Below are 15,828 nucleotides of genomic sequence, written 5' to 3'. Positions count from 1 at the left end.
ATAATTAAAAAATTATATAATAACTATATAATAATAATTAAAAAATTATTAATATCATATATAATTATATATACAATTTTTAAATTATTTTCTCTTTCTTTTCGAAAACCACATATATCTGACTAATATTTTTTTCATTTATATATACATTATATATATATATATATATATATATTAATTTATTATTTATTAAATACCGATGTAATTTTTATTTTTAAATAATACTTGCATCTTTCTTTCTCTTTTCTCTTCTGTTCTTGCAAATATTTTATCGATTTTTACTCTCATTTAAAATTCTTTTCCTTCTAAATCGTTCATTTTATTAATTTATTAACAGTTAATGACTGTATGTACATAAGTGAAAAATTCGAAACAAATTATACACTAATTCCCGGTCGATAATCGATAATTCGACCCTAGCAATCTCCATTTTGAAAATCCTGTTTCGTCCGTCAACAATTAGCGTAGTAGTCGAATTGGCCGATACTACTTCCGCTTCACGTTGACGTTCTCCTTTACGTTCTTTTCAGTAAAATGGCTCCTAAACCGAAACCTACTGATAAAGCAGGTAGATTTGAAAACAATTTATAACATTCACTTTATTTTCTCTTTTGAATTAATACATTTTATAATGAATGGTGCTTGTTAATTAACATAAATTTGTAACAATGTTACGTTATTCAAAATTAATCATACCGAGAACACAACCCGTCATACCCATGTGCTTGATCGTTTCTCGAATATACATGTACATCTTTATCCTTGTTTTTAGATTAAAAATATTTGCAGAAAGATATTTTTCGAAACTTTACATATCTCTTTTATGTGAATTGTAACCTCTTGCAATAGCGTTATTTGATTTAATATTTATATGCTGTGTATCATAACCTAGAAAATGGAAAGAGCACAGAGCTGTCTCATTTTTTTATAAGAATAATATAAATATTAGAAATATTTTCAATTCTTCCCTTTTCAGTGTATTTTCTCAGTTATCAGTGTAATTATTTCACATTATTTTTATAAATGATAGGTAAGCCTGCAGAGAAGAAGACAGAGAAGAAGGCGGAGAAAAAGCCAGCTACCACGGCTTCCACTTCTAAAGTGACAAAGCCTGCAGCCAAGCCAGCAGCAGCAAAGAAACCAGCGGCTGCAAAACCAGCGAGTGCTGCCAAACCTGCTGCAAGCAAGCCTGCGACTAAACCTGTCCTTAAGCTTGCCAGTAAACCATTGATCAGCAAACCGAAGAAAAATGTACAGGCTACTAAAAAGACCCCGAAGGGTGGAAAATCAGCAGCTCCTCTGCAAAAAGCTCTCAAGGCGCAAAAGAAGGTTATTTTTCAAATAAATTTTCTTACAAATTATTAATTTTTTTAATCTCCTTTTGTCTCAAAAAAATACTACTCCTGTATATGATGATTTACAAGTGTGGGAATCTCTTTGAATTTCTGTGAAAATAACTTTTAACACAATACTGAAGAATTAAAAAACATAAGATACATATTTAATTGCATATATTTGTGTTATTGACACTGGCAATTGCATGTTTGTTTCATGTAGATCTTGAAGGGAGTACATGGATCTAGGGTACGGAAAATCAGGACCTCTGTCCATTTCCACAGACCCAAGACTTTCAGACCACCGAGGAATCCCAAGTATCCACGTAAATCTGTTCCAAACAGAAATCGGTGAGAAGAGAGCTCAAATGCTCGAATTTTTTTTTTAAGATATCTAACAAAATCTAGATTTACATGAATTTTCTTTGAAAATCTATCGTTACATTTTCGAAACTTTTATTTCAGCATGGATGCTTTCAATATAATAAAGTTTCCGCTTACGACGGAAGCAGCGATGAAGAAGATCGAAGACAATAATACTCTGGTCTTCATTGTGCACACAAGCGCCAACAAATATCACATTAAGGCGTCGATCAAGAAACTCTATGATGTCGATGTAGCGAAAGTGAACACTTTGATTAGGCCAGATGGCAAAAAGAAGGCGTATGTGCGTTTGACGCGTGACTACGACGCTCTTGACGTCGCCAACAAGATTGGCATCATATAATTTCTATCTCTCTTGTTAAAAAATAAAATAAAATCTGTACTGATAATAAAAAATATCAATATGGACATTGACTTATCCGCATTATTTCGCCACTCTTGCTCCATTATGTTTTTTTAAACAATAGAGCAAAAACAAAAAGTCTAATCAATTAAATTTCTTTTTAAATCAATAGATTTCAAACATTTTTTATTTGCATTATATATACAGGGTGTATTGTAATTACCAGATCTTTTTAAACTGGGGGTTTCTCTGATCAATTTGGAAAAGATTTTTCTTCAGTGAAAATGTTGAATAAAAAAATATCTGAAAATTACGATACATCCTTCGTAGAGCCACGTGTTATTTCAAGATGGTAAAGAATATCGACTGTACTCGCGATAATGTATCGTGATCTCGTAATGTATCGCCATCTATCGTGAATAGTACAACATTAACTACACTTGAAAACACTCATTCATCTCGAACAAGTGTAGATTAATAAATGTCAAATGAAAAAATGTTGAAGTTATAGTCGTTTTGGATAGCGACAATGAATGTTACTATAAATCATTTTACGAAAACAAAAGTCTGTCACATTATTATTTAAACTCAAATGCATGCTAAAGTAGATACGTATGAAAAAATATAATGTGCGAGGTAAGTAAATTATATGTCAAATAAATTTTCCACATCGTTAAAAAAACTTAATAATATTAATATGTATAAAAAAAAGTTAAAGTTATAGTCGTTTTGGATAGCAACAATGAATTTTACTGTACGAAAATAAAAGAACAATCTGTCACATTATTATCTAAACTCGAATGCATGCTAAAATAGATGTGTGTATGAGTAAGTAGATTGTATCATATGTCAAATAAATTTTCCACATCATTAAAAAAACTGGTTATTAATATATATATATATAAAGGTTGTGTAATTTATATTTCTAATAATTGTTGCAGATTATCAGAATTGCATAATTCACTAATTCAAAATGATAGAGGCACCAGCATGGAATTCCAAGAAAGATGAAAGCATCTTCAAGGCTGCAGGTGCTATGCACCTGCGAAAGTATGGGGAGTTCTTTGAAAACCTGGTGGCAAAATCCTGGAGTGGTGACTCTACGCTAGAGTATATTATAGAAGGTCCTCTGCGTCTTGTTTACAAAGCGAAGGAAAACATTAGCATCCTCTCTCTGGTAGAGATGGAGAATAAGGCACTGTCCAAGCTGCTGGCGGCTGTTGTAGGAACATGCAGAGAAATCAGGCTCTTGAAGATGGAAGCTGCTGGTTTCTACGCAAAACTCTTTACCCATGGGGAGAGATGCGCAGATGATGATCTCCCTAGTGTGACTAAATTGCTCTCTGATCTGCAGGATCTGTCCATTTTTGCCAATCGGATGTCAACCGTTGTGCACTTGACTACGCAACAATTGGCAAGTCTATCTGGTGCTGTCCACGAGATCTATTTACCCACTCTTATAGAAAGCTTCATAGATCTATTTGTGATCTTTATGACTCTCGACGAGATCATCGATGCTCAACCAACAATAGTGGATCAGTGGAAAAAATACAGGATGCATGTACGTTCCATGATGCACAATCCGTCGCAGTTCGGCGTCGCCGAGGCGAAGCTAGAGACATTCGATCATCTACTCAAGGATTTACAGGAGAAATTGTTACGAAGGAATATGTTTTTGAAGGCAATCGAGCATGTGATGGATGTGAATAAAGGTGTTGTTATGAGCGAGCAAATCGTCAGCTATTTGAAAAACACAATCACAGATGTGGAGACTAAATCCAATGACAATTCTGCATTGAACAAAAACTGGATAAGAGCCAACATTGGCGTCGCGATAGTGATAAAACTGTTTGGCGCTTGCGACAAGAGATTAATCAAGAGAGTACTGGAGGCAAACAAGAGGTTCTACGCGGTCACGTTGGTAGGAAATGTGATTTGGGTGCCTAGCAAATTCCTCAGCAATATTATTCCAAAGGAAACCGGTGCCGCCGTGAGTCCACAAATAGGTGAAAAGATTCTACAAGCGAGAACGCAAAGATTGCCGACTATAGCGAACAATCTAATACACCGAGCAACGACCTGGTGTGTGGAGATGCAGAGTATCCTTACAAGGACAAATCTCCAGGTGTCGGATATCGGGCAGAAGCGTACGCTGCTGACGGATTTGTTAACTCTCTTGTCCCAGATGCGAGAGACGGTCGCGTTCATAACGAATCTTCACGCTTCTCTGTCGAAGCCGATGAGCCGCAACACAGTGCAACTGATCTGCAGAATCGTAGAATTGCAAAAATCTTTGCAAACAACGTTTTACGCGCTTGGACCGATCGTGGTGCAATCACAGGCGCAGGTACTACAATATTTAGCTTATTATATGCTAGCTATGCTGGAGACGGCGCGCAAAGGTCTCGTTCAGAAGGACAAAAGTTATAGCAGAGAACGACTGGACGCATTATCGCTGATAGGGCTCGGTATGCGGTTGATAAGCGGCCCGGCAAGCGCGGATAGACGGTTGATAGTGCGCTGCACGCTGGCATGTGCTAGCCAGCTGACTGATACCTTTCGCGAGGAGGACGTGGTGAAGCTACGATTTCTACTAGACAGTTATGATGCCGTGGCTGAGCTGCACGAGCTTGTCGACGAGCTCGGCGACTATTCGTTGCTGTTGCATCATCAAAATATGCTGCCCGCCTACCTCTCCTCAGTCGTCGACGGCAACACCGGTGTCTGTCACATCGCTCACCTGTTCGCCGCCTTCAACAGTGCCGTGAGTGAGCAGGGATCGGATGAGTTGAGGGAAAAACATATTGCGGAGCTTAGGGAGAGCCTGGTGAAAAACGTGCTGAAGCCAGCCTGTCACGAAATCGAGACTAGTCTACGACTGCATGTGCATGCCCATCTCAAACTAGATTCCGCGAATCCCTTCAACATTGGTGCCAAGGACAGCGGCAGAGTGGTGCGCGTCCCGCCACTGCCTTTGCTCGAAAACATGGTCTGCACCAAGAGGTTCGTCGAACATTATCTGGATGATATGTTTTACAATCTGACAACAGTAGCTCTGCATGATTGGAGAACCTATCGGATGATGCATACACTGGCCAGCTATAAGATGGGTCTAGACACAGTGCAAGATCATTTGCCGACGCAGACCCTCGAGCAAGGTCTAGATGCTCTAGAAATCATGCGTAACATACACGTGTTTGTTTCCAGGTAGACAAAATTATTAATTATTAATATTTAAAAATTAATTGATATATATTAATATATATATATATATATATTAATTATCGTTTTTCATAGGTATCTGTACAATCTGAACACGCAGACGTTCATAGAGCACAGCAGTGGTAACAAGCATCTCAATACCATCGGTATCCGACACATTGCCAATTCGATTCGCACCCACGGCACCGGTATCATGAGTACCACGGTGAACTTTGTTTACCAATTCCTGCGCGTTAAACTGCATACGTTTTCACAATTCCTCTTCGACGAGCACATCAAGTCGCGATTAATGCGCGACATCAGATTTGTCCGGGCACAACGGGAAGCGGGTGCCGCTCCATATACATATGAGCGAGCAGAGAAATTCCAGAAAGGCATCCGGAAACTGGGCATGACCGCGGACGGATTAAGCTATCTAGATCAGTTTCGTCAGTTGATCACGCAAATCGGCAATGCGCTCGGCTACGTGCGGCTGATCCGTTCCGGCGGTCTCCACGCTAGCTCCAATGCGGTATCCTTTCTACCGGACATCGAGAAAACAGTGCCGTTCGAAACACTTTGTCGCGGACTGAATTACAGCGTCGAAACGCAAGCAGCGTCCAGACGACTGGAGGACGACATCGCCGATCTTGTACGCAACTTCACCGAGGGCATCCAGTACTTTAAGCTACTGGTGGATGTGTTCACGTCAGCGTTTCGCGATGCCAAGTCTTACCATCTGCAGCAGTTCTACGCTATCGTGCCGCCGCTGACGCTCAGTTTCGTAGATAATTCTGTGTCGAATAAAGAGAAAATGTTCAAAAAGAACCAAACTGGAGCGGCCTTTACTGACGACGGCTTTGCGATGGGTATTGCCTACATCAACGCATTGCTCGACCAGAGCGCAGAGCTGGACAGCCTGCATTGGTTCAAGACAGTGGAACAGCACTTTGCTCAGGAAAAGATTGCTGCCGAAAGTAAGGACGATCACGGTGACGAAAAACTCCAGCAAACCAGAGCGCTTACTCTCCAACGTCTCGCTGAAAGAAATGCTGAATTCCAGTTATTGTACTATAGTCTTTCTGGTGCTAGAGTGTTTTTCAAACAACCTGACACGTAACGCGAGACAGCCGATATTATTTCGATACTTTAATATAATACAATTCTATATTCTTGGACTCGAGTTGATTTCTTGTTTGATTGTTAAGGGAGAAATAATCGATATAAATCATAAATGATTATAAAAAAATAAATATACATTTATATAGAACTATTTCTTAATTTTATTCCTAATTTTGAATTTGAACAGAATTTAAAGTAAATATAATGCAGTCTAGCGTCTCTTTCGATTTTATATATGTATATATATATATATAAAATCATAGAGCATATGTTATTGTAAATGACTTAGATTTTTTACAATCACTTTTTATAAATATATTCTACATTCACAATATCATTATATCAGATTCTCGTTCAATAATGGCTAGACTGAGCGACTAGGATTTATTATGTCTAAAAAAGGTGCAATTACTATTTGCAATAACAAGTAGAATCAAAAGAGTAAATGAATGAAGGCATATATGTTTTTCAAGCTGTAAATTCTATCAAATTCATTAGCAATTACTCATCGCAATAGTATGCATGTGTATAATTTATGCAAAAAAATTATATTGTTAAACTGATATAGAATAAGTACTATTTAATAAATGATTTACAATAATGTAAATTTCTGAGAATGTGATAGAAGCCTTCATTCACTACTTTAATGAATCATTCACCTGATCAGATAATTTCTACTTTCTTGACAATTGGATTTTTCGAAGGAATTGTCTTAATCTGGATCTCGACGTTGCATTTTCTAAATTTTTAACAAACTATTCTGTCTATAATAACATTAACGCACCTATTGGCGTACATGATAAACATAGACATATATACACAATATGATCAACTACTTTCGTAGCCGCACGTGCTAAAAAGCAATCGCATTGCATACAATAAGAATCTGATCTCTTAATTATCACGATTTAAAACGATAACTATCGCTCTTAAATAATATTAAATATTTTCTTTCTCAATATCAGCAATAATCTTTTTCGTTCAATAAATTTCATTCATAAAACTTTCTCGTGCCAATCTTCAGACGATTACGCGTGATTAACATACAATTATACAAATAACAGCAAGCAACATGTATCACAACAAAATATAAAATCTATTAAAATAAAATTTGTGTCACAATATCGCAATAAAATATCACATTAATTTTATCAAAATTAAAACAGATTTAAAAATCCTTATTAGGAAATATATTAGACTAAGATTAATTAATATATATTATTCCTCTATATAATTATGTATATATATATATATATATATATATACACAAATACAAGATTTATATTTACCAAAAAACATATATATATTTTGATAATTTTGTGTATTATTTGAGACTTTTTCCTTGATATTTTTCTTAGTAAGTTTTTGTTTTTTTCATTGATACGTTTTTGAATCCTCAGTCTAGCAATTTCATTATTTCTGTTCAACTATCTTTTCAATTATTTCGTCAGCCGTCACGTAAATCAAAAACATAAATCATTAAATTATATCTTACAGTACTCTAACATAATTTTCTGTTGTCTTGCAAATTACAACATGGATATGCTTATTTTTTGTGACATTTAAATTACACTTAAGCTGTGAACGCTATTAAATTTGCCCTCTGCCTTCACAATAAAGTAAGACAAGAGTACAGATATTCCCTGTAGAATTATAGGTACAGATGTTTCTTTAGGATTGAGGTTTGGATGACTCTTCTGGATCTAAAAGGTCGTCACAGGAAGCTGTCGGCGGCAACAATTGCCTACCGCCGCGTTTCTTACTGCGAGTGAATACTTTCGTAAGTTGTGCGAATTTACGTCGAGATACTGTAAAAATGTTTATTATTAAAAAGAAGAAAAAATAGGTAAACATGGTTTTTAAATTTAATTATTTCCCAATTGATTGCTTACGTTTGCCCATATTTTTCAGTCTTTCCTTAAATAGATCCTCGTCATCGTGACCGGTCTGACCGCCCTTTTCAAGCTTCGAATCTAGGGAGATATTTTTTTTTTTTTTTTAGTATTGTCATTAGTAAACATTTTAAATACAGAATGTATTGTCATCTTGTAAATTTTGAATTCTTTACCATGTTCCAACGTGGATAGAAAATCTTCGTTCCAACGAAGTTCTGCCATGAACTCCTCGTTCTGCAGGAACATAGCAATTCTCTCATCCTCCAACATAGAATTCTCTTGCGAGTACACCGAGTCAACACCATCATCTGACATTTGCTGGGGTAGTCTTAAAAAAGTATCCGGCAATGGTCCCAACAACGGTGGCTGCCACTTATGTATAGTTTTTAACGATTTGCTAGAGTCTTTCCTAGGTGACTTTGTAGTGGTTGGCAGTTCTTCCTTTTGTTCCAACTCACTTCTGATCTTTTCGTTCTCGTTGTCGGTACTCATAGTGAGCAACTGGTCGATCGTAGTATCGACAGCTCCCTGATTGGATCTTAGCACAGCCTGGCAAATAATACAACGATATGATACTTCAACGTACATCAGGTTAATGATACAGTTAAACGATTATTATGTCTACAAATTCAATATTTTCACCTCTATCACGTCGTCGTCCATTTGCGGGAACATATTCTTGAAGTCAGCCATCGCCTGGTAAAATTCCAGGGTAGTCTGTTGTTGTTGTTGCTCCGTGGCAGAGGCCATGGTGAAGTTTTTGACAAAGAGATTGACGAGGCTAGATACGTTATAATCAAAGAATAAATCGTTAGCGAGAATAAATCTCTGCATATATATATTAAAAACACGTACGTATATAAAAGTACAAACACCTGCTGACGATCTTCAAGAAATGACAGCGTAACCCATATCTGCAAATACCGGTTACGTTGTTACGTCGACCTGCCCTTTACTTAGTGTCAATCGTGATGATTAGCATAGTGTCATCTTTCCAAACTGTTAATTAGTCAAATATATGTGCGTACGACGCATTCAGAATACGAGATCCGCTATCAGCCTATGTCTAATTTTTATGTCATCTTATCTTAGTACTTAGTACTGTTATGTACTAAACAAGCATCAAAAAGTTGTCAACTATCGAAATCTGTGCTCACTGCTCACCATAGACTGGCATAGACACATCAAATACATAGATGGAACATTAGTCATTGATAATTGATATGGGTAGATACGGGGGAGGGAGTTTAAAAATAGACGCAACATTACATTGGAATACGATTTGTTGGGTTTCTTCCGAGTATTGTATATCTCATTTACAATTGTATTATTCAACAAACGGTAGTACTGTTTCAAAGCAGCGGGAGAACGTGCACGTGTATGTCTGACAGTTTATAATTTGACATATTTTACGTTTGATACACATGTATTATAAAATTTATAATTATAAATTATTGTATAATTTATAATCATATATCTAATTAATTTATTATTATATGCCTTTTTTTTTTAATTTAATAACTCTTGTACATATCTCATTGTCAGAATAAGTTCCGTCTATGTATTTTATGTCTATGGTGCTACATCACTTTTGGCTTTCGGCTCGTTTCGGCAGATTCCGCGAAGAGGTCCCATAAAAAAAAATGGGGTTTTATTGCGACAATGTTGGCAACGATCAATTGATTCTCTAGCCCGAGCAAAAATAAACACAAGCGCGAAATTCAAATGCAAAATTAATTGTTTCTCCTTCTTTTTTCTTTTTTACGTAATATTTTTACGTAATGTATTTTTTCTATACTTATTATTTATACAATTATTTATGTATATCAATGCTTGTTGAATAATATCAAGTCTTCGCATATTTTCAATATATTATATAACAGTATTTAAAAAAAATTATATTAATATTATAAATATATAATGTCACAAACTCTCTCACCTGTCGTTTATCGGTTACGAGGTTGCGATAAGAAGGCACAATTTTTTATCTTGTTCTTTCCAAAAAGCCTTTTTCGTATGCGCGTGTGTAAGTATGTATATATGTACGTGTATAAAACCGGACACAGAAATAAATACAATTGTGCTGCCGTCTGTCAACGAGCACGATTCAGCGACTCAGAATGCGGAGCCCCTTCTCGATCGTTGAAACAGAAAGGCGAGCGCGTGGGCGATCCGGGATCCGGGGGGATGATCAGCCGGTGTTTCTTCCTCCGTACGTGAAACGCGTCGCGCATGCATTGTGGTGTATGCGGTTGTGGTCCGTGACCTGTGGTCGACAAGCCGGGCTCGTCTGATATGCGTGCATACGTAATACGCGTGTAATTTATCATTACATTTACACGCATCACGTCTCTTGGCCTCGGCTCGCGCGAAGTCTCGATTCGCGACGAAGGCGCAATTGTATATCTCCCTTGAGTGAAAATCACGTCGGAATCAGGTGTTTATGAAACGCGCACGAGGTAGAGCTGTGTCAATGCTCGCACGATGAATCCGCCTAACGACAGATGATTTTGCGGATTGTTACAAATAGGAAAGGAAAATAAATAGAGGGAAAAGATTCGTACTAGAAGAGCCGAGTTTTTGCGCCATCGAGCGCCTCTCATCGATAGAACGATATTTTTCGCGTAAATGTGCGGTGATTAACAATAGTTAGAGTCATCGTTGGATTCGTTAGGTGGTTAGATTTTTAGAGATTCCAGAATGTATCGTAAATTCAAGTGCGAGGTGGAATACCTGACTGAGGAACACCTCACGGGCTTCGAGAGCTACAAAGTAAGCTTCATTTAAAATTTATCAATAATTATCAATCTAGAAAATTGTACGTACACACACATACACACACATATATATATATATATATATATATATATATGTACAATATGCAAATCATATATAAATTATAATAAATATTTTATAGAATTAAATTTTATATAATAATAGTAAGGATTTTATATATAAAATCCTTACTTGATTAATTGACTTAATAATAATAATAATAGTGTATATTTGCGATACTTATTTCAAATATTCTGATTTCAGTATAGTTCTTTGGATACAAGCCCCCTAAGCGTATATGTTATGCATCCTTTCTGGAACAAAGTAGTACAGGTATGATTTCTATGCTTTTTAGTAACAGAATAATACTGTAATAAAAATTTTATTTTTATTTATATATAGAAAATATATATTTTGTAGTATTATATAGTATAGGACAATATCTTATAATATTTATTACAAATACTAATTGTGTGTCTTATTTTATAGTATTGCCCAAAGTGGGTTGCTCCAAATGTACTAACCTTCTTTGGATTCCTCTTTACCGTGTTGAATTTTATGTTATTTGCATATTATGACTACTACTTTTACTCATCGAGTGATGACAAGCCGGAATACCCTCCAATATCACGATGGGTCTTTGCTGTAGCTGCTTTTAACATTTTTATGGCATATACGCTTGGTATGTGTATTTAGAATTGATACACATTAACATATAGTTATAATTTTATTAGAATCAAAATAGAATTTAATTAATATAAAAGATTAGGAAATTATATATGTATACATTAAGTTTATTTTTTCTTTGAAACAAAAATAATAGACTTGAATACAATTGAATTAAATGTATACAAATTTATATGAAACTAGAGATTTATTAAGAAATAAATGTTTTAACAGTATCTATTAAAATGGTCATTGATGATTATTATATTGTAGATGGAATAGATGGAAAGCAAGCGAGACGTACACAAACCTCTGGTCCTTTAGGAGAATTATTTGATCATGGCTTAGATAGTTGGACCGCTATGTTGATCACTGTGTGTATGTATTCAGTTTTCGGCAGAACGGATCACAGTGTCTCGCCATTACGAATGTACTTTATACTATGGAATGTATTTATTAATTTCTATTTGAGTCACTGGGAGAAATATAACACGGGTGTGCTATTTCTTCCTTGGGGATATGATGCTTCCATGCTAGTAAGTTTACTTAAGTCATAATGTGTGTGTATGTGTGCATGTGGTTTGAATATTTTAAGATTATAATAATGATTGAAGAATTACTCAAAATCTAAATATATATATATAGAGCAATTATGATCTTATAGATTAAAAATTTTCATTTAATGAAAATTTATATTTTTTTGTCAATTTTATAGGCAACTGTCATAGTATTTACTCTTACCAGCATAGGTGGACATGAAGCCTGGAAATTCGAATTGCCGGGTGGTATATCAGCAGGAATGATGTTTGAAATGTTATTTTATGTTAGTGCACTTGTGTCTAACTTGCCAGTTGTTCTTTGGAACATATACAAGTCAGTATGCATCTTATTATTATAGCAAGATTTGTTCTAAAATTAAACTCGTATCAAAAAGTTCAGGATATATAGACAAGTTTTCATAGTTTTTACATAGACAAGTTTTTATCAAATTATTTTAGTAAAGTCTGTATATAAATAATAATAAATATTAGTAATTATAAATTCTTAATTTTTTATTCTTTATATTATTTATTTAACACAAGTTATTGTTTAAAATAGTTTATAAATAATCTTTATATATAATAACTTATCATTGACTTTGATATTTTATTATCTATCTAGATCAAAATTGTCTCCAATGTCTTTTCTAACAAAATATTTGTTAGAAAAAATATTAGAGTAACTTTATTTACCACAGAATATACATATATAATATACACACACACACATAGATATACATATATGAAATATGCAAATAATACATCAACTTGATAATTATATATTTCATAATAACTATATTCTAGAATATACAGTGGTCTTGTAATTAATTTTTTGCAATTACACATTACATACATTAATAATTACAATATTACAATATACATTACTCGTGTTATTTTTACACATACAATTTTCTGTCTTTTGCAGGTCATATAAAGATAAGACGGGCAAAATGCGGACGTTTCCAGAGGCCATACGGCCCTTGGTGCCTTTGATTTTGCTTTTTGCAATTTCTACAATTTGGATAATGCACTCTCCAAATAACATTTTAGAAAAGGATCCAAGAATAATATATTTTGCCATTGGCACTATTTTTTCCAATATATGTGTAAGATTCTGTAAACACATATAATTTAAAAAATCTATCGATTCTATCCATGTTATTAATTTAATGGTTCACTGTTACAGTGTCGATTAATTGTATCGCAGATGAGTAATACTAGATGTGAAGTATTACCATGGATACTATTGCCAGTTGCAGTAGCCGCTACTTTCTCATTTATGTTACCTAGTATAGATTTGGGATTTATGTATTTAGTCTCTATAGTAGCTTTGTTGGCACACATTCATTATGGTACCTGTGTGGTAAGTTTAATAAAATATAACTATATATATAGCTCTTGTAATTAAAATTTATGACACTTGTATATATAACTATATATTATATAATCTATATATCTTTTTATATATTCATATGAAGCAATTTATTTACATCATCTATTTTGCAATTACAGGTGCGCCAAATGTGCCGTCACTTTCGTATTCAGACGTTCTCCATAAAAAATCACTCTGAATGACTACTTGCCGACGATACATGTTAAAAATGAAAGGGTTAAGAGAAAATCAGTAAAACCTACGCAGAGGAGCAACCAGGGAGAAGAGATCTGACACACATAACATGCAAACTTGTTATTAGATTTAATCACTAGGAGAGGAGTTAATTATCATGACAAGATACTTGAAGGAGCAAAGATTTCCTAGAATTACGTCCTTCACGTTGCAAAATACGATTATATAAAAGTGCTACTCGCAGAGATTGTGATAGCTTTCTTTTGCTTCACATCTAACATAATCGTACCTGCTGAATCGTCTGTTTATTTCTATGTTAAAAACAAAATTTTCCAAATCTGTTCTATATTAATCTTACTGTGATATAATTTAATTATCAGCGCATCAGTCCTTTACTTTTGAAAGAACAGTGGTCTGTCCATAAACATTTTTTATCATATATTCTCCTTAAAACATCGGGCTTATATATACATATATGTGTGTACAAATACTTTTTCTTTGAATGCTACTGACTTCATCCAGCGTTAAACTAAAATGTGCACCTCTTCATTTTTGACACGTATTGTCCCTCGGATGTTATTCGTTAATTTACTAATAATGTATTGTCTATACTTTTCCTCTTTTCTTTAAGTTTCCTTTTTCTTTCTAATGTTTAAAAATGTATAAATTATTGGCAATTCATATACATTTCAATAATATAATAATGCATGTTGTAGTAATACACAAGTCATACTTAGTACAAGTTAATATGTATGATAAAAGATTGAGTGATTATTGTTTATATTTGAGTGTAAATTTGTGTTAAGATTTATATGATTATAATTATTACATTATATTTCCGTATGACATTACAACATAAAAGAATTCTAATATAATCAAATGTAATATTGATAACAAAATGTTCTTTTGTCTTTTTTTTATGTTAAAATGAAAATTTTTGATTAAAATTACATTTTGATTGAATTTTTTTATTACATTTGATTTAAAAAATATATTTATTAAGACATACTGAACAAAATTTAAGTTAAAGATTTTTATTTGACAAATATTTTTTTTGAAAAGTTTAATATGCTTACAAGAGCTTATATACTTTATTGAAGACTATATTACATATATATAGTGTAATATTACAAGATGTATCGAATAAACCTAAGATATCACAAAATAAAAGATATTTTTACAAAGTAAAATGATATGTACATTTATCACTATTTAGAGTTTAGAAAATCAGCCTTTATCTTTTTGCGCTCTTCCAATGGTGGCATATATGGCTTGATACCTTTTGACTTACGTTCAAACTGTACATTAGTCTGTATAAGAAAAATATTTTCAGCCATTGTACAGAGAAAGAAGTAATATTACATAGGAAGAGAACTTACCCAGAATTCTTTACAGTTTCTATAATTGACAAAGTATACTTCGCACGCTTCACGTTCTTTCTGATTAGAATCGAGGCATTTCAAAGATAAAAGATGCTCCTAAAAAAAAAAAAAAATATTACTAGACAAATTACAACCATACAAATTTTGTTCTTTTAACTGCATTATACTGTTATCTCTCTAAAGGAGAGAACAAATAAAAATGATTTACTTTCAATAGTGTTTAACAATTATATTATAAATCATTTCAATACCTTATAACAAGGATTATCCAGTTCTTGGTTTCGTTTCAATGCATATTTTTTCACAGGGCCTACATGTTCCATAACATTATCTTCCTGTTTACTCATTTTGCTGATGAACAAATAGAGCACCTCATATACATATGTATGTACATACATTGAAGAAGAAGAGAGAATGAGAAGAAAAAGGAGAACAAATTACAAGAAAGTGCAGAAAGTGCGGCTGCAGGTAAAGAAAAACGGTGATTTTCAAGCATTGAGTACTTGCGATTTTCGTCTCATTGAAACTGGATCTTGGATGCACGTGGTGTTCTGCGAAAGATAACCTATATATTTTATTTGAATAAAAGGGTTGAGGGCACATAAAATATTTTAAAAAAA

General features: G+C 33.9%; 5 protein-coding genes across 7 annotated transcripts; 3 read left to right on the top strand and 2 right to left on the bottom strand.

Moving 5' to 3' along the window:
• The first annotated feature begins 474 nt into the window (after window positions 1-474).
• Window positions 475-2,126, top strand: Rpl23a (ribosomal protein L23A). The gene is made up of 4 exons (XM_072889422.1): window positions 475-568; window positions 1,031-1,329; window positions 1,558-1,685; window positions 1,800-2,126. Exons 1-4 carry the CDS (start codon window positions 535-537, stop codon window positions 2,059-2,061), a joined length of 723 nt encoding a protein of 240 aa, XP_072745523.1. The 5' UTR covers window positions 475-534; the 3' UTR covers window positions 2,062-2,126.
• A 380-nt stretch (window positions 2,127-2,506) lies between these two features.
• Swip (strumpellin and WASH-interacting protein) lies at window positions 2,507-7,489 on the top strand. 2 transcript variants are annotated; one of them, XM_072889653.1, is made up of 3 exons: window positions 2,507-2,697; window positions 3,003-5,268; window positions 5,359-7,489. In XM_072889653.1, the coding sequence occupies exons 2-3, from the start codon at window positions 3,035-3,037 to the stop codon at window positions 6,380-6,382; spliced, it is 3,258 nt and encodes a 1,085-aa protein (XP_072745754.1). In that variant the 5' UTR covers window positions 2,507-2,697; window positions 3,003-3,034; the 3' UTR covers window positions 6,383-7,489. The 2 variants fall into 2 exon arrangements, with proteins under 2 accessions (XP_072745754.1, XP_072745755.1); XM_072889654.1 differs by lacking the exon at window positions 2,507-2,697 and adding an exon at window positions 2,760-2,889.
• A 276-nt stretch (window positions 7,490-7,765) lies between these two features.
• LOC140664511 (CUE domain-containing protein 1) lies at window positions 7,766-9,690 on the bottom strand. 2 transcript variants are annotated; one of them, XM_072889666.1, is made up of 5 exons: window positions 9,153-9,690; window positions 8,922-9,060; window positions 8,453-8,828; window positions 8,277-8,357; window positions 7,766-8,192 (listed from the first exon to the last, which is right to left on the bottom strand). In XM_072889666.1, the coding sequence occupies exons 2-5, from the start codon at window positions 9,027-9,029 to the stop codon at window positions 8,056-8,058; spliced, it is 702 nt and encodes a 233-aa protein (XP_072745767.1). In that variant the 5' UTR covers window positions 9,030-9,060; window positions 9,153-9,690; the 3' UTR covers window positions 7,766-8,055. The 2 variants fall into 2 exon arrangements, with proteins under 2 accessions (XP_072745767.1, XP_072745765.1); XM_072889664.1 differs by having other exon boundaries at window positions 9,135-9,689.
• Window positions 9,691-10,264: 574 nt separating this feature from the next.
• Window positions 10,265-14,692, top strand: LOC140664506 (ethanolaminephosphotransferase 1). Its single transcript, XM_072889658.1, has 8 exons — window positions 10,265-11,051; window positions 11,319-11,387; window positions 11,544-11,736; window positions 11,994-12,256; window positions 12,436-12,593; window positions 13,185-13,365; window positions 13,446-13,622; window positions 13,772-14,692. Exons 1-8 carry the CDS (start codon window positions 10,980-10,982, stop codon window positions 13,832-13,834), a joined length of 1,176 nt encoding a protein of 391 aa, XP_072745759.1. The 5' UTR covers window positions 10,265-10,979; the 3' UTR covers window positions 13,835-14,692.
• Window positions 14,693-14,894: 202 nt separating this feature from the next.
• On the bottom strand, window positions 14,895-15,636 carry LOC140664514 (coiled-coil-helix-coiled-coil-helix domain-containing protein 7). The gene is made up of 3 exons (XM_072889675.1): window positions 15,460-15,636; window positions 15,206-15,304; window positions 14,895-15,136 (listed from the first exon to the last, which is right to left on the bottom strand). Exons 1-3 carry the CDS (start codon window positions 15,604-15,606, stop codon window positions 15,035-15,037), a joined length of 348 nt encoding a protein of 115 aa, XP_072745776.1. The 5' UTR covers window positions 15,607-15,636; the 3' UTR covers window positions 14,895-15,034.
• Between the last annotated feature and the right edge of the window lie 192 nt (window positions 15,637-15,828).

The sequence above is a fragment of the Anoplolepis gracilipes genome, chromosome 4, assembly GCF_047496725.1.
Source record: "Anoplolepis gracilipes chromosome 4, ASM4749672v1, whole genome shotgun sequence".
Lineage (NCBI taxonomy): Eukaryota > Metazoa > Arthropoda > Insecta > Hymenoptera > Formicidae > Anoplolepis > Anoplolepis gracilipes.
The sequence above is the reverse complement of the archived record's forward strand: the minus strand, read 5'-3'. Positions and strand labels throughout refer to the sequence as shown.